A 23,573-nucleotide genomic window follows, 5' to 3' on the forward strand; every position below is an offset into this window, starting at 1 on the left:
GCTGCCATATCTTGGTAGTTGTCACCCAAAAGCCCAGTCCCAACAGGAAATCCTCTGTTCTCTGTGTTTATTCTGTCCTCTATTCCAGATGTCAGGGATGTTAATCAGCTGGGAGGAGTTGCATCTGTTCCCATGCTAGCAACTGACATTTATAAGTCTAGTATTGAATTCTGATATAGACAGGACTTCAGTACTAAAGAAACTATTTCTACATATATGATTGTACACCCTAGAAACAGTAGGAGTTTGCTGGATTTAGCTTGACCCACAGTCATCTTTTCCAACAGTTTTTTTCAAGAAACATTTTTTCCCCAAGACTCATAAGACTCATGGTTTCTTTCATGGACGTTATCCATTATGTAAAAAGATCACTGTCTGGTCAAACTGCAGGATGCTTGGAATGAAGACAGCCTATAAAATCTATGGAGTAAACTATCAGAGATCATTAAGAATCCTTGTGGGAGACAACAGATTAAAGTAGTATTTTCCAGTGCTAATGCAGACCCATTTGTCTCTGGCTCTGGAACCCCACATGGAAGACTTGCAAGCAGAGAGTCTGCAGATTTGGCAAGGACTGATTGTGCCCCTCACTTCTCTGCAGCACTGTGTCCTCCAGACCTGGCTGCCCTGTGGGCACAGACACTCTCCAGCAACCCCTTACCAGCCTCTGTCTAAGCAAACAAGGTGGAGCTCATACCCCCACAATGTTCTGACAAGTAGCAGTGTATATAAGCTGTTTTATTCTCTTTGCTGATTGATTCAAATTATACTGTCTTACACACAGACCCACATCCAACATGCCTCTTTTAAATGCTCTGGGGCTCTGCATTAATCACCCTGTTTTTCTCCCATATCCATTTGTGTACAACATCTCTTCAGTAGTGGGTGTGAGGTGCCCCCTGTGTTTTTCATTAGTGGTATCTGAAACCTTCTGTAAATTCAGGAGGTTGCACCTTTCAGACAGAAAGATGCAAAGCACAGGTTATTTCTGTGCAAGCTTAACCAGGTGCAATAGTTATATTTGCAGTTCCCATCCTATCTTTCAGACTTCTTTTCTGGTAGGAATTTAAGTCTAATTCTTGCAAGCAATAGCTGCCCCTTGGGGAAATACAGAGCAGCCACCTCCACCATGCTCCATTTACAACATCCATGAGCACAATGTATTTGACTTTGCTTCTCACATGGATTGCTGGAGTTGGGCAAACAGTACTGCAGTTGTTTTTTTTTTTTTTTCCCCCCTGTGGAAATGTACAGAAATCTTTCAGAAGTGATGATGCTGACTTGTGCTATGTCCTGGGGGAGTTTGCTCTGTGCAGCCACACTTCAAACCCTCGGCATTACTGGTGCCTTCACGTAGTGGGTTCACAGGGTTCAGGAGAAGGGGTGAGAAGGATAAGGTGAATTTTCTTTATATAGTCTCAGCTGAAAATGTCGATGTGAGCAGAGGCATGAATACTGGCCTAGCAGCTCTGCCTTTGCCTGGTATTTGTGAACTTAAGGCAGGGGGAGAAAGCCAACCCAAAAGTGTGATTACTCAGAAAACAGTCGTTTCTACAAGTAGTCTATATTTTTGCATAGAAAAGTACCTTTATGCCACAGAGGATTTGCCTGCAGCCTTAGTAGATGTGATGGAAAGATTGGGAATAGGGATGCAAGTTCTGAGCAGAAGAAACAGATAATACTGTGCCAGTGCTATGATTTTCAGAGCAATGATGTTCTTGATGTAGCTGGGAGAACTGAAGCTTTCAAGTAAGGCAGGTTTCAGCAGCAGGGGGGATGTCTTTTCTTAAGCCAATTAATAGCGTTAGGAAAAAAAGATAATAATACAAAGAAGGGTTTATGAGCTTGAAAACTTGTCTTTTTTCCCAAAATTAATCAGTTGATCCGGTAACAAAAAAAAAAAAAAAAAAAAAAAAAATTATTTCTCCCAAGAGATCATTGTTTGTGATTTTTTGGTAGTCTTTCTTTTTTTAGTTTGTTGACTTGTTGGGGGATTTCAGAGGTATGAGAAAGAGTGTATGTCAGGGGATTTGGGTATGTATGTATGTTTAAATTTGAGAGCTGAAACAGAGTAAGAGGGAGGATTAACTAACTGGAAAGGTTATGGAAAAGAGGAAAGTCTTGGAAAAGATTGAAGAAGAAAGGATGCAGAGGCAGGTCTGTAGGCAACAGCGTGAAGCACAGTCTGTGTCTATTTGCCCTTGTTTGAACTTCTTTGGCACCAGTTCCTGATGTTTTAAGTCCCTGTCTGCCTCCTCCCTATTCTGTCTTCCTTCTTTCCTCAGGACAGGTCATGCCTTCAGTATAGGCTCTCTCCTCTGCCCAGTTTGGTGCTAGGGGAAACCCAAGAAGTGGATGTCTCAGTTTATCTTCTCTTAACTGCAGCAAGAAGAATTAATTGTCCCTCAAACACCCCAGGATCAGGACAGTGTGGAGCTGTCCCATCACTTTTGCACCTGTCCACCACCAAGCTAAGCTTGTGCAGAGTGGCTGGCAAGGCCAATTTCAAAGTACATGTGATGTCTTCTCCATTAGCTGTATGTCAAGACACCCATTGAAACTGTCATAAAGAGTCCTAAAACTCTGCATATTTGAAGAGGATGAAGAGTGTGGGTGATCAGAGGGGCTACAGAGAGTTGCTGGTAATAATTTCCTTAGAGCTATCAGGAAATGCAATGATGCAGAGCCTCACAACAGATCTTTTAGGATTACTGAGATACTCTGGAACCACTTCAATATTTGTAAGACGTGTTCATAAAAGCTGTGTTGTAAAAAAGCGTGATGCTGATAGCCACAGTAATTTTTCATCCATTAGGGCCAGATTTACTGAGAAGTAGGATGGACATATCCGCACCCCACAACCTTGTAGAGTGTTTAGACCAGGAATAGAAACCACTGCTGTCAAACGTAATTCTGTGTTTGCTTGATTGCAGCCCTGGCTGAAGTGGAGTTACAGGACCCACATACAGTTGAGGAAGATTAGAAGCACTTGCTCTGCTGGGGTCAATGAAATCCTGTCCTTCAATTGTGTTCTGAGTAGATTTGCAATTTTGGAGTTTCTCAGGGTAACTCAACTGAAACTACCTAGTCTGCACATAATTTCAGCACTCCAAATTAACATAAATTTTCAAGAAAGTGTTTTCAGGTTCATTAATAATGGATGGGTGGCTACACCATTAGAGTGCTTGTTCTCAGCTTCCAAAAGGATCAGGGTGAGCTGCACTGAGGAAACTTCTTGGAGTACTTAAATGTTTGGGGTCTGAAACTCTAATAAACCTACAAAAAGCCAGGAAATTTGGAGTGAAGGCTGAAACTCCATACCTAGTGCACCCTACTGGGTCTTTGTATTTCAGAACACGTTATGTTTGTTCACTGAAATACTTCCAGTATGGAGCTCTTGAGGGTGGAGTTTCACCTTTAACTCTAAATTTCCTGGCATGTGTGAGTTTGAAGTACATGCTTAACTTTTCCCCAGTGCTGTTTTTCATTTTTAATTTCCTTTTTCTTTTAAAGGAGGGACCCTGCTAGAGGGACCCCCGGTAAAAAGGGACCCCACTGAAACCAAGATTAGAGTTTTTTGCCTAATTTGATCTTTCTGAAATTCTTCAGGAGAACTAGGTTCAGCGTTTTTTTTCTACCGTTGTTTTAAAGACTCTTGTGGCCAATCCACCCCAGTGAAAAAGCTTGATAAAATCTGCACCCTGCAGACCAATTATTTTAGAAAGTACCCAGACGTTTGAGTAGTATATAACAAAACTTGGAAACATAGAACATCTCATGTAAATTCTAGGTAAAGATCTGGTCATGGCCATTGATATGTGTGAGCTCTTTGTTGTGAAATGTATTATTTCTGTTAATTCAATAATTGCAGAAGCAGCCCATGTTTGCTGTTGACACTTACTGGGTTACATCAGTGATGGTAAAACAGTGGAAACAGCAGTGGTTTGGAATGACAGCAATGGCAATTACCTGCAATGCTTTTAAAAATAATTTTGGCCCTAGACGTTGAAAAGATGTGTCATCACTGATTTGTGTGAGGGCAGCTTCAGCAGGGTTGAATTACAAGGCTTTGGAGAATAAAATTCTTTCTCCTGCCTCAAAATGCATCTTTTAAGCTATACTGCCAGTAGATAATATGGAATAAATTTGCTTCTCATGCTACAACCTTGTCGTGTCAATAAATTGAGGACTTCAGTGAGAAGCTGTGGTAGTTAGTTTCCCCAGCACAAGACTGTTGGTTTTTCAAATCATTCCCATCAGCTTTGCAAGGAGAATTTATCTTAGTGAAATGTCCCTAGGGACATTTGAAAAGTGCTGAAGTTATGTGGCATTGGCTTTGTAAGTGCCTACAGCCTCAGACCAGGTGTGCTGTAAGTGCGGAGAGCTCGAGCCTGGTTTCCAGAGGACTTGAGGCTCCCATACCGTTTCCCTTCCAACCCTCGCAATGGCTGTAGCATTGTATGGACTTTGCATGGAAGTCCCTGAAACTCAGCAATTCAGGATTTTCAAGAACTTTCGTTCATGCAAACGAAAATTCAAAGGGAAATCTGGGGAGGGTTCCTGCTGCCTGGAGCCAGATACTTTGCGACTGACCAGCCCCTCTGTGATGGGACTGGTACCCTTCAATGCTGGGAGGGTGGTGAACTCCCTGTATCCTCTGCTAAGCTGAATATTTCTCATTCTGACACATAAAAGCACTCTGTTGCTTTACCGGGGGACAATATTCCTCTCCCTTCAACCTTTCCAGTATGGCCCCGTCAACATCCTTGTGTTGTATTTCCAGCCTTGACTTTGTAATACGGATCACAGCTGGTTGGTTTGAATTTCCCCTGAGTTACCCAGGATGCTGCTGAAAGCACAGGAAGAGCAGAAATGCTTTAATCAGTTAAATCAATCAGGCAAAAAAAGGTAGACTAGACCTTAAAATTTACCCCGTGACCTTTGATACTTACTGCGATGACGTCTTTGTTCTGTTTCTTTAAGTGCAAGAGTTTATTGGGACTTTGCAGAAGGGTGGAGCAAGGAAGACACAGGAGGGGGGTTTGCTCAGTTAAAAAAAGGAAAAAGAAAATGTCAGTGAGAAAATGGAAATACCCTGATATTTCTCCAGCCTAGTGCTGGAGTTGGCCTCTCTCTCCCTCTGTTGCAGGGAAGGGGCTCCTTTTCCGTTAGCTTGACTATGGCCTTATTTAATCAGTTTGCTCTGACATGGAGCCAAGAAAGGGCTTTGCTGTGTGATGCCGGGTCCTGTGTGCGTTCAGGCATCCACAGCTGTTCCCTAGCAAGGGTTGGCTTTTGACTACTGAGGTATTTTTTTATAGCCACAGAGGGCAACTATTAATAGATGAGATTTACCAAAACACAGAGCTACGCAGCGTGGTGTGGAGGGGAAGAGGGAAACCTGTGTGATTTATGCCAGGAAAATTCCATGTTGAAATTACACTGAAAGACACAGTAAAAATGAATATGCCAAGAAGGGGATTTGATCTGTTACTCGGGCCATGCCAGCATTTCTCCTCCATTAAGGATCTGCCCCGTCGCATGAAGTATGTTGCTGAATTATTTCTTCAGCATTAAACAGCACAAATTATACAAAGGATAAAGATAAGACACATAGACACAAAATACCAGCTTTTCTGAGATGTGATTAGACCATCAAAGAAATACCAAGAGGAAGCGGAGGCATTCCTGACCCTGAAGACACTTCAGTTTGATCAGACGTGGGATTAGGGGTAAAATGTGAAGAATTCCACATTGTGTGGTAGGAACAAGCTGATCAGGAGTTTGCCTCTTTGTTTATTGATTCATTTCTAATTTCCATGATACCATGTAATGAGACTTGTGCCCTTGTCAGACTTGCAAATTATATTCATATATTGAAGAAGACAGGCTAGGGAACATTGAGCAGAAAGGAGTGAGGGTGTCAGTTTAAGCTTCTTTTGCAGTCAGAGCTCAGACATTGATGAAGTAACAGAAAATCTAGATGATATCAATTAATAAACCCATCGCTGTAATCATCTACACATTTTTTTGTGCACCTTCCAAAGGCACAAAATGGGATTATATTCCCAAAACAAGACCCACTGACTATATCAGTAGCGTGTGGGTATCAAAATCCCCTTTACACTTTGAAAAGCTTTGCCTTAAGTTGTTTTGTGTTTCCTTGATTCATTTATCATTTTGTTTAATTAAAAATGAGACAGGGAGAGATTAACTGGTGAAAAATTCTAAGTAAATAAGAAATTGCTAAGAAATATGATACACTCATTTAGAGAACGTGGGTAGATCTCAAAAAGGCCAGAGCTTAGTTTGCTTCATGTGAGCATCAGAGAGTATGGAAATTTTTCCAAACTGTCTGAACTGCTTAGGTTTGCAGAACTGGTTGAGAACAATTACAGAACAGCATTTTTCTGTGATCTCCTGATTTCCATGAGCTTGATGATGCTCTATTCCTGTCTTCAATCCCAGCAAGTGCAAATGGAGACAAACATAGGCATGCTTGGGAAATACTAAGAATCACATAAACTTATATTATTCAAAATACCTGAATACGTTTGGGCTTGGCATTTCTGGTTAAGGGGTTTTATTTTGCCTTCACATTTGGCTTGCTTTCTGCTAAGGACTAATTCTGCGAGTTACTGATTCCTCCCAAAATGTGTAGTCTCAATGTTATTGCAGTAAGTGCTGAGGATAAGGATTGGCTATTTGTAGTTGTTGCTCAGTTAGTTCCTTAGGGGAACAGTCATGCCATCTGCTTACAGCAGGTATAGACACACAGCATAGGCATGATTCAGAGAATAAAATCTTAAAGTCCTTATAATTGGTGGAGAAAGGGTAGGTTCTTCTACTGGGATTCAGAGCACCTAGGTTAGAGGCTGAAAATAGCTATGTAAATGCCATGAACAGTTTACATCAGGGTTCCCCATCACACTGCATTCCTTAACGGTCATTCAGTCTTTTCCATTTTTACATATATAACGTTGTTCCAAATGTATGTTATGCTTTCTGTCTGGACTAAGTTACATATCCCAAGCTCTTTGAAGTCCGTAGAAAGACTGAACTCCCAAAGACTTTGGTCTTTGGCTTGGATCTCTACGTCCAGAGCATGAGTGAGGTCAAGAGCCTTCCTGAGTCGAAGGGCAACAGCTAAGAGGAAAGCTCCTACAGAACAGCACTACACTAGAGTAAGTAGAAGAAATGTTTTGGGTAAGGATTGATGGCAACAGTTCACAGCATTATGAAAATTACTTCCCTTTTGCCTCCAGCCTTTTTACCATGACTCTGTCAGTGCCAAAACCCAGAACTCACTCACTAATTCCTCCAGAATTGATCGGTCATGATAAACTTCCAAACACAGAGTAAAATGATTCAGTCAGACACATCAGAGTGTTTCTCCCAGTTTGCCTGAAGAAATCTGTGCCGTTTGATTTCCCCCTTGCACCCAGTTGGATTCAGAAAAGTGCTAGGAGTTCCTGGCTTCCTCCTCATACACTCAGAATTCCTCTAATCATTTTACTTCTGGGGATAGATTTATTCATGTGTTTTTGCTTCAAAATGTCCTATTTTGTCTTAAAAATGCAGGCTCAAACCTTTAACCATCCTCATCTTGATCAGACACAAACTTCTTTTTTTATCCATCTGGGAATGATACGTGAAGCATTTCCAGTTTTTGATCTAGAAAACCATCAGGAGGAGATAGTCCAAAAGGTGGTTCTGGGATGCCTTCTCTTCCCCCACAGCTGAATAAGGCAGGATGTCAGGTTTTGCAAAGTTCTTGAGATGTACTTGAGCTGGCAGCAGAGGAGCTGTGGAAGTGAGGGAATTCATAACAGCCCCCCTCTGACAGGAAGCTGCAAGACATTTCATGCTAACATACATTTTATAAATGCAGGTTTGTATAATTCAGGGTCTATGTGTGGGAAACAGTGGACAAAAATGACAACCTGCAATGTTTGCTGGATCCTTTGCAAAGCTACTTTTGTAGTCATCAAGATCTTAAGTCCTGTAGTAGTTGTTAGTGACATGTTACCAATAAATTACTTCAGCAAAGCACAGCAAAAGTTGATGTGTGGTTGAGATATGCAAATAGAGTGACAGAGGGTGCAAATGTTATGGGAAAATTAAACTGTATGGCCTGTGTATAGCAGTTGTACTCATGGCAAAAGTTGGTCAAGAAATTTGCCACGAAGGAAAATAAGAGTTTTCCCCCTCTTGTGTTAGTATTTGACAATGGAGAACAGATCTTTGCATTCTCATAGCCCTTTGCTAGAGGTCTGTGTTTGATTCAAGTGGATCCACAGGCTTGTGGTGCCAAAACAGACAATTTCTGCACTCATGTCTGAAGGCCAAATATATGGGTATGATTTCCTATAGTTTACTGTTACATGCTGGATCAGTATTGTACGTTTCATAAGCTGCCAGTCCAATTTTGTAGGGTCTTGGGAAATGTGTCCTACAGGGAATGCTTACAATCAGCCTTATGTTTTGGACTGATAGTGCCTGTTTTCTGGTACACGTTAGCAGATCCATATGTGAGGCAACCCAACCTTCCATCCAACTAATAACCTGGGCATTAGAAGTGCCTGCTGCCCACTGTGTACTTAAGGGGTAGAGGACCTCTTCTGCTTGATACATCCTTCAGTTCAAGAAACGTCCACTCTCAGAAGCACGTGTACAATGGTATTTGCTTCACCTTGTATCTTATGAAGAAGTTGCAGGTCCTGCATAGGTTTAAAAACCACAAAGTCTGAAAGCTCTTGAGTGTTTGGAAAAGGCACGTTTACATCTTTCCTCCTGCTGCTTGTCTCTGGCTCAACAGAGAGAAATGAGGGGCATGATTTTGATGTCAGGGAGTTAATTATGTTAGCAGTATCTGTTACAGCCATTGCTGCCATGTTTCATCTCCCAACAGTAGTTGCTTGACAAAGTCATGATCTACTAAGTCCTCTCTCCTGCTTGCTCTTTTCCTGTCTTTCTGTCTTCCTTGTGAACAGGAATAGAAATTTAAAAAAAAAAAAAAAAAAAAAAAAGTTGGATTTAGAAAATACACTGTCTACAATATTTTCTTTGTGCAACTCTGAACTATTTTCATTGCAGGTGTGTTGGTGTTTCTGCCAGATCACCTGGCAATTTACTGTGTATTCTGGGAACTTCAAAGCTAAATGTTCTTATGTGAAATTTCTGTTTCAGCGACTGACACTTTCTGTTTCCTTGTAGTCTCTTCACTGCCGGGAAAGAACAAGAGTAACCAGCTTTCGTAGATCTCATAATATTTAGTAGTTCTTTGAATCTGACTATTCAATTTTCCCTTTTTTTTTTTTTTTTCCTTAAAAATGGTATTCAAGACTTCATTGTTGAAGTTAAAGACTTACTGGTATGATCCATCAATACCCCCTGAAAACAACAGAAAACAAAAAGAGCTAAATATTAGTCCTTTGTTGTAACAGGGAGAAAAAAAAAATCATGAACTTTTAAAATGCGAAGCTTTTAGTGCCAGGGCACAACCTTTTCTTAGTTTCCCTGAATTGAAGTCTCCATCACCAGAGTATGTTCCTTGTGATCTCACTTTGGTGTCTTCTACCCTTTCCTGCATGAGATGAAATAAGAGGAAATTTCAACCAGTCTTATTTGAATCAGGTTTTCATTTCTTTCTCAGAAAAGAGGAAAATTGGGATTATCCTAACCATAAGCCATTGATGATCTGCCCACTGCAGCAGGAGCAACTTTATACACAACCCTGCCAGGAGGTTAAGAAATGAGATTTGGAAGTCCATGAGTTGTAAAAACATAAACAGAAAAGCAGCGGCATCTCCAAAGCAAAAGTGATGTTTTGCAAGATGCATATTTGGACTGGTTATTTTGGCCCATCAACTCCAAAAGTATCTGTAATAAACATGCTAGGTCCTTTGCGGTTATATATGATTTTATTTTATTTTTTTGCTGATGTCGGCCTGATTCCAAGTCGCTCCTCATTCCAATAGCAATGTATATCTCACTTTGTGGCATGGGGTTTATGTGCAGGGAGGATTAGTGTCAAAAAGTGAGATTAAAGGAGCAAAGAATTTGATCTTGTTCTCTTTCATTCCTGCATTTTTTACTGTGTGTTGATTAGGGAAGATGCTAAAGGACCAGCCCCTTAAAGTCGCAGCTGCACACCCTGGCAGGGACAGTGCCACATGTCACCCTTCCGCAGGAGCTGTGACTAATTGCAATCTAATTGTGGGTACCCCAAGGCCACAGTGCTCCCTACCCTGACCTGTGTTCAGCTTCCTAAAAATCCCAAATATTCCCACGGTAGGTGACGCACTGGAGCCCACCCAGGCAGGGTCCTGACCCATCCTGCCTGCCTGTGGTTGCCTACTACAAGAGCAGATGGCACAGGTAGATGGAGCCCAGGACAGAGCAGTATCCACGCAGTAGGGTAACCACATGCTTTCTGTGGACTCTAAAGAGGGAACACAGTGTGTTTCCCAGTTCTCCAGAAGTTCTAAAACCTGGGTCACTCCAGCCATGACTCCCAAGGGTCATGCCAGCCAGGCACTTGTTTGGGCAAGCTGCAAATGTGACCTCAAGCCTGACTGACCCCACAGCCACTGGGATGGAGATGAGAAAGACAAGGCTGGAGTTGAATATTAGTAGTGGAAATTGTTAGGCAACTTTAATATAGAGAGTTGCTATGAGCTACTCCTATAATTAAAGAAAATTCTGAGTCAAAGCCTCAAGTTTCCTCTTGATCTCTAACTTCCAGTCTGATTAACAGAGGTTCTACCGAAGTCTTGACCTGATTCAAGGGAGTGATGACACACTGCATTCCTGGTCTCTGGTGCTTTTCATAAAAAAAAAATCAGGTTTGTTCTGGTGACTGAAACCAAAATGTCCTTTACTTGAACTATTGTGCAGTGTGCTATGCACGTATCTGTTGGTTGTTCTTGGAGCCTCTGGGATGAGAGGTGGTATGTAAATGCCAAATATTATTAGAACGGTGGCTGCTCGCTCATTGAAAGAAGAGCCCTGGTTCCACAAGAAAATCTGTTTATGAAGTAAATGTGCTACATTGTCTTCAGAAAGTGGGAAGCTGAGGAATTCAGGAAGGACCAGCTTATTGTAGGGAGCTCTGACTTTCCATCTGCTGAGCACTGGACCTTTAGGACTTTTTTTGAGATTGTAAAATATGCGTAAAAGATTGTAAAGTAAGAGTGAAGGCTTGTAAAATATGATTATTAGCCACAAGCAGAAAACTTAAAGGATCAGTAACACAAGCCACTGCTTACTTAAAAGAAAGATGATCCATATTATCACTGAACGTAGGCTCAAGAGATCGAGTTTCTAATCCTAACTGTCACTCTGAAGGATTTTGTTACTTTGAACAAATTATTGCATTTCTCTACCTCAGTTTTCCCATTCGGAAGGCAAGGAAAATTATTCCGTTTGCCTATTTCATGGCTTCTTCAGTCATGGTAAAATTTCTTGAGGGGAGGCCCAGCGCAAGGGTTCTTGTCCCACTTTAGTATCACTTAAGCCCTTGGACAGGGTTTGGAGCAGTGCAGAGGGCTTGTGTCAGGGCTTTGACCAGAGTGGAATTTCTCTCTTCATGTTTAGGAAGCATTTTGAGGCCCAGCAGGGAAGCACTGTGGAAGTGCCAAGCAGTATAGCTGATGGTTAAAATAGCCTAAAATATATATACCTTCCTGTACTGATTTAAATTCTAAAGTGTACATGAAGGACGTTTGCTGCAGCCAAAAGAGGTTTGCATAAAGTGGCAAAGGAAATCTGTCTTAACAGAACAGGTTCCTGAAAATATCCTTACGCCACTTCTTTCTTTATCGTTTGACTTTTCTCCTTGTTACAATGGTTCAGCCTGTAGGGTCTGGAAAAACATCAGGGTAACCAGGGCAGAGGGAATATCAGATGGAGATGAGGGATGGATAAGAGACAAATTACAGTACATTTCTCATGGGTCATTTGGCTCTAGTCTTGAAAGGAGAGAGAGAAAAAATCCCGAAGTAGTAAAAGAAAGAAAAGGAGACAATCAAAACAAATAAACTTGCCAGTGTTGCTGATTTCAAAGGTCTGTGAAATGTGCATATATGCTTCATAATGTTTTGCTATTTTAAAGAGATGCAGCTTGAAATGTTCCATGCTTTAATCCTACTCACTGTCTCAGAAGTTAATTGTACAGTAAGATCACAATTCTCTTTGCCAAGGCTTTCCCTTTGTTTTCTTTCTTCTTCCTGCAAGTTGGCCAGCCAGCATATCTTTTCCTAGTTCTGTGTAGATGCTTAGCTTAATTATTTTTTATGGTCATGCGAGGAAACAGGGGGTTTCAGTTCTTGCTGCATGAGTGAACTCAAAGGTTGCTCCGCTCTTGGACGTGGACCTTGCAAAGGAAGAAGGCTCAGTGATCACATATTTATGGTCTGTAGAACTGCAACTCTATAAATCTACATATAGGTTATAAAAAGATGGGGTCTCTGGTGTAAGAAGTGGGCAGTAAAGCCTGGGAGGTTAAAAGGAGACAGAGAACAAATAATTTTGTGTACATTAACAGCCACCCCAAATCTTTGCCCAGAGCTCAGAGAGAACATGTTTGACATTTGAAAATTTTTGCATCATCTTTTTCCCCATTCTTTTTCCCTGAGCCTCTACTCTTTCTTATCCTGGCCAGAACCAGCAGCAAAAGTGCCGGGGGAAAAAAAAATAATCTGTTTTCATTGTATTTCTGAATCTCAGCCCAGGTTTATGAAGGATTTGGCAAGGATTTACAAACCTTTGAGAGAATCCGTGTGGAGATCTGAGGAAACCCGCCTCCCTCCTTAAAAAAGCAAGTTGCATTGGCCAGAAATTGGGCAAAAATTGGTTGTTTCAACTGAGGTTTCCTTTGAGATTTTGGATTTGAACCTGAAGCTGCACTTTGAGAATCAAATTTTGCTCTGACTAACTGTAGATTTACACTGGAGCAAATACATCACAGTCAGAGCTGATATTTGTGTGCAGCCCAGTGAGAACAGAAGTTGGCTCAAAGTGCAAGCTCACATGAACCAAACCAAAAGAGGACCCAGAGCTAGGTTTGGAGTAGCCCAGCCATCAGGTTTATTCCAACCTGTTGCTGTGGTTCAGCCCATTAAGTAGATATTGCATTTACAGCATTTACAACATCTAGAAGTTATGTATAAGCAATTGCATGAAATAATGCTGTATCATTTATTAGAGGTCTTCTATGAAAAAGTCAAATACGGATGCGCCATTAGGGTACCATAGATGATAATACTGATTTTTAGAACTTAGTAGCAAATAAATTCCTTTATGTACGGGGTGTTTTTTTCCCTTGCAGTCCTATAGACTTATAGTGTGAAATGTTGTGGTAGAAATGTACTTATTTCTAAGACCATCCTGCTGGAAAGCCAGCATTTCAAAGCAAATGGAATGAAACTGATGACTTGACAATTGTAAAAAATCTCTACTTTAGACCAAGGAGCTGCTCTCAGTCTCTGTTGCAGAATAAAGAAAACCCAGACCCAAATGAGTCCTATATTTTGCACAGTAAAACTCTTTACTCTTTCTATATTTTTTTAAAAATATTTTTTTTTTCATAGGATGAGTAAAGCCTGAGTCACTGGCATAATGGTAGAATGAATTCAGTTTGGAAAAGAGGGCACGCTATGATCAACAAACACCCAGACTTTTGTAGCCATGTGGGCTTTTATTTTGTAATATGTGTTGCTTAGGGTCAGTCTTAACTGTAGGACCTGCCGCTGATGTAAGAAACCTCATCCAGCTTTAACCAGCTAACCTGAGTGCATTAGCAGTGTCACAGAGAATGACATAGGGTTCGGCACAGGCTACCAAACCTACCCAAGAAGCTGGGTTTATATTTAACAATTATCCTAAGTGTCTTTTCTTGGATCCTTGCGATTATTATTTTTTTTGCCAAAACATTCCTCCTTTCTTGTAATGGGAGATCAGATTTGGGGGCTGTAGAGGACATTTTGCTGCAGCGGATAAACCAAAATTCTTTAAAAGCTGCCAAGCCTACATGTGCTGACAGTGTTGGCAATTTATGCTTGTGGACATGACCTAGTGACTGCCTGGTTTGGATGCGGTCAGAATTACAGTTACACATTTGGATTTCAGTGTGAACACAGGCAGTGATCTGGATCTAAATTGGGACCTGAACCCTTTCACTTCGTAATATTCTGGCTCCGCTCTATTTCAGGCTCTGTCCCAATCCCTGAAAGATTTATACCTTTATCAATAAATTATCATGACTTTTACTACACTTACACCAGTGTCTTAAATTAACACTAAACTAAATGTAGATGAGGCACGCTTCCTGCTTCACATGATTTATGGCAATCTGTCAGAAATGAGGAGCAAAATTAAATTTGCCAGCATAGGCAAATCTTTTAACATCACGTCAGACAAAAATTTTACTGCAAGTCCACTGTTAAAGAGGGTTTGTAGGTTGTCTTTTTTTGTTCAGGTTTTTGATAGACCTGTAGCACTTCAGGCAAAAAAAGAAGAAAAATATGTTACAAATGTTTGTAGGTCTGAAATCTCTGCTGTGTACTCTGTGTCAGGTTGGAGGTGATAGACGGGACGAATGTAGCTGTTATGTGGCACTGATAAGCTCTCAGCTTTAGGACTGTGTGCTCTTTTGATGACCTGCCTTTGAGGAAGATGTAGAGGGTGCAGATGAGAGCATCAGAAATGACCAGAGGTCATAAAAAATATAACCAATGGGGAACGGCTGAAGAAATAAGGTGGTTTCAGCCTAAAAAATGGGATGATTTACAGGGGATATAATAAGCTTTCAAGTAAGTAATAGGTTTGGTAAAGCAGAAGGGAATCATCTAATCTTCCAGTCTGTGGGGAATGGCACAAATAATCATGCACATCTGTTGCACCAAAAAGATTCAGGTAGCCTTCAGAAAAACTTCCTGATCATAAAGGTATTGAAATATGGGCTGCAGGTTGCTGGGGTAGTGGCAGAGTCCTTGTCATGTGTGGTCTTAAGTATAAGCTAGATAGATAAAAATTTGCTTGGTGTGACATATAGAGATGGCCCTGCTTTGGGGTGGAGGGCTACCAGCGATGGTCTCTGGACATCCGTTCCAGACTTGTTTTTCTGTGACTCTATGACAGAAGGCAAAAGACAGCTTATACACTGGCATCAACACTGTGTCTCTAAAAGGACAGTTCCCTGTCTAACCACCCAAGACTAAGAAATCACAGGGGGAAAAGCTAAATTACAATTGTGCACGTCTGCCAAATGGCCCCATTTCAAGGTCAGCTTTGAGTACTGTTGAAGTCACGGCTCTTGCCATTATCTTCAGGAAGAACATCATTTATCTCAGAACCGTCCTTGCTGTTCACTGCAGATACTGAAAATGTCTAGGGGACACTGCACCCTAAAACCTTGGGTCCCCCATGTTGCTTGAACAAACGGGAGACAGTGGGTGAGTGCCTGTCCACTTACCGACTGCTGCAGTCTTTGCTGTTCTAAGGAGTGTCAATCCTGGAGCCAAGATCAGAGCTGGAGGGACCAAGGGAACACCGTGAGACAGATCAGCCACACCACGTTGGGAACCACACCTGGGTCTGTCACAGGCTGCTGCTGAGTGTTGCCAGGGCTGTCCAGAAAAGCTTTCTCTTCGTCTGCTAAGCTGTATACCATGGTTTAAGCTGGGCTGACAGCTCTTTTGAGAGCACCAAATGAGGTGCTCCCAAGGAGTCTTGGGAAGGAGAGTGATGTACAGGGTCCCTATGATTCCAGGAGATTTACTCTGTCCTGCCATATGCTGAACCCTCTAGGTAAAGGATAGGACATTGTATGTCAAGGGGTAAAATGGAGAGTTTTTGAGGCTGACTTCCCAATTCAGAAGATGCTGGCTTTTTTTTGTTTTGGTTTGGTTTGGTTTTTTTAATGATGAAAGGCAGTGCCTTTTATTCCTAACAAATTCATCAGGCAGTTGGAGACCATACTCCATACTGAGCCAGATAGCAAAGTTCCTACTCTTTGTTTGGGTGGGGTCTTGCAAATAATCCCTTAAGTACCCTGTTTGTTTTCTTGCTGTAAAGCGACACTTGTCTTTGAAGGAAAAAAACAAAACAAAGTCAAATAGAGAATAACTCAGAGCAAACAGTAGAAAACATTTCCTAACAATAAGGGCTGGAAGGCTCCCTGTTCCTTGCAAAAACAACCATGAGTGCAAGAGGCTGCACCCCAACCACATTAAGGAAGCAAGGGAAAGCCACTCTCTGACCTGAAAGAAAACGGGGAAGGAAGAGTTTCCAACCGAGTTACAAAACTGCTTGACTCTAGTCGCAAAGGCCAGATTTAGTACAATTAGACCTGATACCAACTGAGTTTAAAAGCCATTGTCAAATGTGTTTGTAGCTAAGCAGCTGAGATTTGTGGCTGGATTTGGCTTTGGAGCTGAGGGCCGGCAGAAGGGCACTCCTTGCAGTGGCCCCTGCGGGCAGGTAGGGCTGCTGGCTGGGCGTTTCACCTCGCCATCTGGGGACAAGTCCTGCTGCATCGAAGCCACAGCCCAGACATGAAATGGGCTTGACAGGTGAGACAGGTGTGGGGATAATGGCTCGTGTGACTGATGGGGCAGGCTGCATGGCGAGTAGGGTGGTCACGAGACACTGCTGGATGAGCTAAAGACCCCATTAGACTGAAACTGGAGCACTGTATGGGAGACACATATTACTTTTTGAGGTCTGGGGCTTGCTGGATAAAGGTGAGCTGCTGTATGGTACAGTTTCAGAGGATTATTTACACTGCAGTGGAAGAAAAAAGCAAACCGAAGCTGTGCATTGAACAGCTGAGTTGATGAAAAGATCTGGGTGGGAATGTGCACATTGCCTGATACGAATTGGTGTCCCAAATGGCCTTAAACAGCCCATAGAATTTCTATGTCTAAAACAGATTCCAGCAAAGGAGACCTTTTATGATGCACTAATAGGCTCATTAGGCTTTCTTGAGCAAGGCACGCTCACAGCATCGTATGTTTTTTCCATTACAGGAATTACACGTGTTTTGTTGTGCTTTGGGTTTTGTTTTGTTTTCCACATAGACTTGCCCTGACAGTTCCCCCATTCAGGTTTATATTGGAGGTACCATCTCAAGCCAATGAATTTTATGAAATATGTTGCTGGCACTTACGGAGAGATGCATAAAGGAAATATTCTAATGACAGTTGGAAAGGCTTTGATCCCTTTCCAAGACTGCACTCATGTCTTTGAAATGTGAGTTTGGCAGTGCTGGAAAGGCTGGGTTCTTTGGCTCTCTTTGGCACGAGCCCATGTGACAGACATTATGTCCTCTATCAGGGGACCCACATAACCTTGAGAAGTATAAGCAATGCTCGCAGATTGCATTGGGTCAGATAGTCTGGGCTGATAACAAAGCAGCAGCGGCAGCAGGGGGGAGTCAGCCTAGTCCAAAGCAATAACTGAAAACTATTTTGACCTGGTAACTGTTGGGTCTGCTGCCTGCGGCTACGTAGTTGGACATGAACTGCAAAAGTAGTTAATTTATGCCTCCTTGAGTGTAGGAATGTGGTGATGATGGATAGGGATGGGAGTTTATTAGAAACATGGGGAGTAAGGAGAGGATGGAATTCCAGCTCGTGTTTTTATCTCTTACACACACACACGCTGGTTCCTTTGCATACATACTCTTGGCTGTCTTGCATGTGTGCACACACTCATACCTCTGTTCATGCACGCACATGCAGGCACATGTTCACACACTTACAAGGGCTCTGCCTGAGCTATATACTTGAGCATGTTTATCTGTGCAGACCCTTTGCTAAAAATCCTCTTAGCATTCTGTTCTTACACCGTTTGAATATATTCTGCTCATTTGCAGACTTTCGTTGGCTAGCAGAGAAGGTAGTGGTCAGAGACATGCTATAAAACCAAGTCCAATTGACTTACTACAGTGGATTTACGTAAGACATGAGTTCAGTCTCGGTGATGCACTGACATCACTGGCCAGTTAGTTAAATGCTGTCTGCTCTGGATGTTGTCTGCAGTAATAATCTGTGTACAAAATAGCCCTAGATGTTGAAGCACATAGCCTGTATGCAAGTGAGAGAGCAATTGTGGCCATGCACTGAGGATATAAATGGGGATTGGATTGTGTAAACAATAAGCAAAGAGACAGCTGAGAGTAAAGAAATATTAGTTTAGATTATTTGAAACCATAAGAGAAGAGCAAGGATAAAAATGGTAACCTCAAGAGAGGATTTTGATTATAGTTACTCCTACAGGGATTTGCATAGGCCATAAAGTGTCTGCATCCAGAGTCAACAACCGCAGTCTCAATGCAGACAGTAGGCCTTTCCTTCCTGCTGTGATACAAAACACACAAACATTTTTCTACTCAGAGGTACGCAATGCTTCTGTTTCTGTCCTTTTCTCTCTTGCACAAAGTATCACATCGCTCCCACATTCTCTCTTACACTTTTGCTCACTGTCTTTTACTGATGCTGCCATACATGCAGACATATCGTCCCCTTCACATGCACACATCCTCTGTCAGATATTCCCCTGATGCGCTTACACTTTCATTTGGAAATGCACATTAGCTCTCATGTAATTTCAAACTATTGCTCATGGACGTGTGTAAGTATGAGCCCATGTTTGGAAAAGATGTTTTCAAAGGCACAAAGAAGATCCTGGAAATAGATTATACACAGCCTCAGAACATTGTGTAGATACATGCAGAACAAGCTGGAGGAGCTAAAGGGAAGATCTGTGTATTTTCCATAGATGTGTTGGGAACAGTGGAGAGATGAGAAATGTGTAAAGGGTCACAGTGCTGACCTGTCCTTCAGGATGTCATCCACATTTGATCGGAAGATAAACACTGTATGGAATGGAAACATACCCTTCCACTGGTGTCCCCAAAGAGTACGTCTTCCTCCATGAGTCAGCGAGGGCCTGGGGACACCCAGCCACGAACTATTTTGGAGCCAATGACTTCAGCAAGTGGCAGGAGAAGCTACTGTGGAAATATGAATGTGTTTTCCATTGGGGAGTCCTCCAGGGAAGGACAGAAAGATCTTGGTGCTGAGCCAACTCCCCTATTTTTTCTTCACCCTTCTGGGAACGAAAGCCTTGCAAAGTATGCAAGGAACCCTACTTACTGAGTGTGAGTGTGTTTGGTTTGTGAGAGCTACGTGAGCCCTATACACACCCATACACATACGGAAAAGGGGACTTTAGGAAGCAGGAATCAATCTGCTCAGGACCATCATGGTGTCCTTTCCTTACAAGCTAGTCAACCATGCTTGACTCAGTGTGATCTCTCTGTTGTTTCCACCTGTCAAGTGAAGATAGTACAACTTATCCGTGTTTTATATCTTAGGTTAGCACAACACTTCATATCAAAAGACAATGTGAGCTAGAAGCAGAGAACCAATGGGTTTACTCTTATGCTTCACGTTCTTCAGCTTTACTCTGAGTTAGAGCATCACGGTGCCACTGAAAGCAGTGTGGTACCATGGTACAAACTTCAGCAAGTAGCTCCCGTATTCCAGTACTGAGAAAGTCTACTCCTTTAAAGGACTGCAAAAAGTACTTCTAGCAGCCATCAGGCTTAAGGGATTGGCTTTGCTTGCCTGCAAGCAGATTGCTCCGTAACCTCCGGACATCCCAAAAGCTAAGAAGAAACGCTGCTCACCTGGGCGGGGACCTAAGGAGCCTTAGGAATTTATGTCATGGTATGGTACCACTCCTGTGGAGATCTCTTGCAAGGAGATCTCTTGGCACAACTTCGCTTGCTGGAAATATCAATTCCCAAACAACCATCCTGTGTCAGGGTTAGGCTGTGCATCTCGGTACAAGTGACTGCCACTGGTACTAAAGGAGTAACTTCATGCGCTGGTGTTAGTTGTTGCACCAGCCTGAAGGTGTGAAGCTTGTTATTGTGAAGGAAAATTAGAGGTAACAATAAACAACAGCTTAGAGGAAATGTGCAAGGTAACTGCTGATATAAAAAGATGTACTGACCATAATACATGGTTAATTACATTTATAATAAATAGATTCCTATACTTATCTTAGGAATGTGGACAGCTTTATGTATCTACCTGGGATTTTGTGGCCTTAGTTAATCAATGGCCTGAAGTCCTTAGATGAGATTCACTATATGAATGCAAAGTAATTGAAGTTTGGGAGTGGGTTATTAAAATATTTCAGGTGACTGATACGCAGGATATTATAAGATCTTTGCCTGGATTGCAGCACTTCTTCAATACTTCACTGCTTTTTGTGTCACCTTTAGGAAAAAAAAAAAGCTCTTCTTTTTCTACAGAGCGTACTTAGATGTCAATGAACTAAAGAACATACTCAAACTGGATGGATCCACACACCTCAACATCTTCTTTGCCAATTCCTCTGAGGAAGAGCTGGCTGGAGTGGCAACTTGGCCCTGGGACAAGGAAGCCTTGATGCATCTAGGTGAGTGATAAAGATGTTTCTTTGTTGTAAAGCATTCTTTTGAGGTGCTAAGAAGGAAAGACAAATATGTGTTAAGCTCTGTTCTGATTTCTTATCATTCCTCTAATATATAGTCAGGGGAAAAAAAGTATTTCATGATTCCCAGATACTGGCTCACAACCAGGAAAATATTAGGTTATAAACCCAAAGCATATTATGGTATTTGTAGATGATGTCAAGCTGAAAGTATTTCACCTTTTAAGTGAAGCTACTTTACAGGGCATTCACTCCATGGGAGCACTTTGTGAAGAAGACTGGGGGGGATAGGTGGGGGGATGCTAGACAGAAGTGAATTTTTAACCTTAGCCTGTTATGTTCTGATCCTTAGTTTGTTACTTAGTAAGTGTTCAATTAATTTTCTTCACAGACTACAGTTAAAATTTGTCGCTATTTTTCTCTACCAATGTGCAAAAGAGCAAACTGCAGAGAGATTGTATTTCTAATGTTCATTTGAGTGGAACTGGAAAGAGCTCACTACCCTGCAGATTGCCCTGCGTGTTTCATAACTAGGTTGCTGACTATGGCTGCTGGAACCCCGGGATCCAGACAAAGCTGTGCAACCCCCAAATGACTCATTGCCCTGACACCTGCAGTGCCGCTAGACCTGTGTTCCTTGCAGAATGTCAGATGAACCTCAAAAGGTTCCGAAGGCACCGACTGACGCTGTATGTACTTCTCTTAACTGTACAAACCTCCCTGGAGCTGCAAACCTGATCTGATCATCTTGTAAGAGCAGGGATTCTCACAAGTTTTCCAGATATTTCTCCAGCCTGTCCAGACCTTCCTAGGCTGGAAGTGAAGTCTAGTTTCAGCCAAGTTCAGCCTTTGTGAGAGGCTGTTTCAGCCAGTTTTTGTATTACCCAACCCCACGTTGAGCAAAACAAAAAAGATGTGGCAAATGTAAACCTAGACAAAGAGAGCAAAATATGGCATTTATTATTCTAAAGCATACTATGACAGCTGAACTACAAGCTACGAGCCATCACTCAGGGAGGCTTTTCCATTTTCAAAAATACATTACTCCAAGACCTAGATGTTAACATCTCTTTATAATCACCTGTCTCCATAGCTGAGAGAGGCTCCGTGGTCAGACCAAGCGGTTGGAGCTGGCTGTCCTACTTCAGTTAGTAAATGTTTTATTATGACATTCAGCTGCTCTGGAAGAAGTGTGAGCAGACTTCCCTTCCCAAGGACTGGCACTGACACACATCTAGTCTCCTGCTGAGCTAGGCTGGAAGTGAAGCTAATTCCACTCTGACTTGCCTCCAGCCCCATCTCCATGGGCTCCGGCTGGGAGCACCCAAAACAGATGATGCTGTACATGCCTGCCAGTGAGCATTCCCCATGGCAACATCTTCTGGCAAAAACAAAGATAGATATTAACCCCAGCCTTGATCAGCACCCACGCTGCTGTGATTTCTATGACTTTGTAATACCACAACCCCATAATCCTGCACTAGTCCCACAGTAACTCTGCTTCTGATTGTGCAACAGTATGGGTTGCTGGTGGGAAACATTAGTCCTAACGCCACTGCTGGAGTGAAATAAGGCTGCAATATAGCTGGTCCTTCCTTAAATGAGTATTTTCATAGCTTCCCTTGGTGTGCCATTGGAGGGAGCAGAGAGCAAGGGGAGAGCTCTGGAGTGCCAAGAAGAACCTTCTGCAAGAGGGCTGGGGCTTGCCCAAAGCCCTGATGAGTTCTTCTGTCACTTCGTTAAGCTAATTGTCAACATCATGCCTGAGCAAAACAATTTAAATTCAGCTCCTACAGTGTATTGACAGAATTCATTGACCAAAAAAAGATCTCACGAGCAAAAAAGACATTAGCCAACAGTTTAAAGTTGACTTGCGGTGGAAAAAAGTAAAAATAAATAAATAATTGTCATAATTTCCTGTCATAATAGCCCTCCCAGACCTGTGCGTGGTCTGTAAGAATTCATCTTTAATCTTTTTTACTCTCTTCTATAAATCCAATATGTACTTAATAAAAAATATGAAATATGTCCTGTGGTGCAGATCTAAAGGCTGGGATAGAGATTGTCTGGGTGAGGGAGTTTATCTTTTCTGTAAAACTGCAATTGATTTAGATTGTTGACAGCTGTGAAAAATATAAATTTTCAACAAAGGCAAAAATAAAATCTCCCTCTCCAGCTGCCTCAGGGCTGTCCAATGCCAGAACCACTTACCCAGCCTTTATTTTGAAGGCATGTCATGCTGAGGAATTTCACCAATACTCCTGCCATTGGAAAACAAACCCTGGAAGTATCTTTGGGAAAGAGACCCCTCCAAAACAATATACCAGGGTACTCTCTGGGTGTAAATGGCTCTATATGGGTAGACTGCAAGCACTGGAGGACTCAGAGCATGTATTGTATAAAGGGGGAGAGGGGGATGCAAGGAACAGGGGGGTTGCAGTGGTTGCACACTGGTCAGTCTGTAGACAATAGGGTCTGTGGAGAGCTAGTGTAAGGACCAGTTCAGTGCTGTGAAAAGGATGTGCAGATGCTGCATGTGGCATAATAGACATGATGCTGCAGTGTGATTGATTTTGTTCTCTCTTTTGTGTCTGTATTTAAATTTGCATGTGTCCTTGCAAGACATCTGAAGTGGTCCTTCCTCTCTCTTCAGCACTGATAAAATTTCAGCTGGTACACTGTATCATGTGTGGACACTGTATTTGAAAGAAAATGTGAGACAACTGTGAAAACCAAAGGCGAACAACAGTCAGGGGGGTCTAGAAAAAGGATTGAGCTACAAGGAAAGGTTGAATGGATTGCAGTTATTTAGACTGAAGGAGAAGAGCCTGAAGTGGGGATGATGACAATCTCATAAAAGCTGATGAAAGGGGAGGAGAATCTTCTGTTCTTCATATCCATGTGAGGCAGGACTTGAAGTCATGAACTTAAATTGCCAAAAAATCAATTCAGATTAGATGTGAGCTAAATCCTTGCAGCTGTAAGGATACTGAGTGCTGAAATTGGTTGCTGGGATAGTCACGTCATCAGGGGTTGTAAAGAGACATAAGACCAATATATGTGAGGGATGGTATAGACCTAAT

The 23,573-nt window shown here is 42.1% G+C and overlaps 1 protein-coding gene across 1 annotated transcript in view; it reads left to right on the forward strand.

The window, feature by feature from the left end:
* Positions 1-23,573, forward strand: part of PAPPA (pappalysin 1) — a 177,860-nt gene that overhangs the window by 32,095 nt on the left and 122,192 nt on the right. Inside the window, exon 3 of the mRNA XM_009482689.2 lies at positions 20,330-20,475. Within this exon, the coding sequence (XP_009480964.1) occupies positions 20,330-20,475 (146 nt within the window). The remainder of the gene's footprint in view (positions 1-20,329; positions 20,476-23,573) is intronic.

Source organism: Pelecanus crispus, chromosome 9 (genome assembly GCF_030463565.1).
Source record: "Pelecanus crispus isolate bPelCri1 chromosome 9, bPelCri1.pri, whole genome shotgun sequence".
NCBI lineage: Eukaryota > Metazoa > Chordata > Aves > Pelecaniformes > Pelecanidae > Pelecanus > Pelecanus crispus.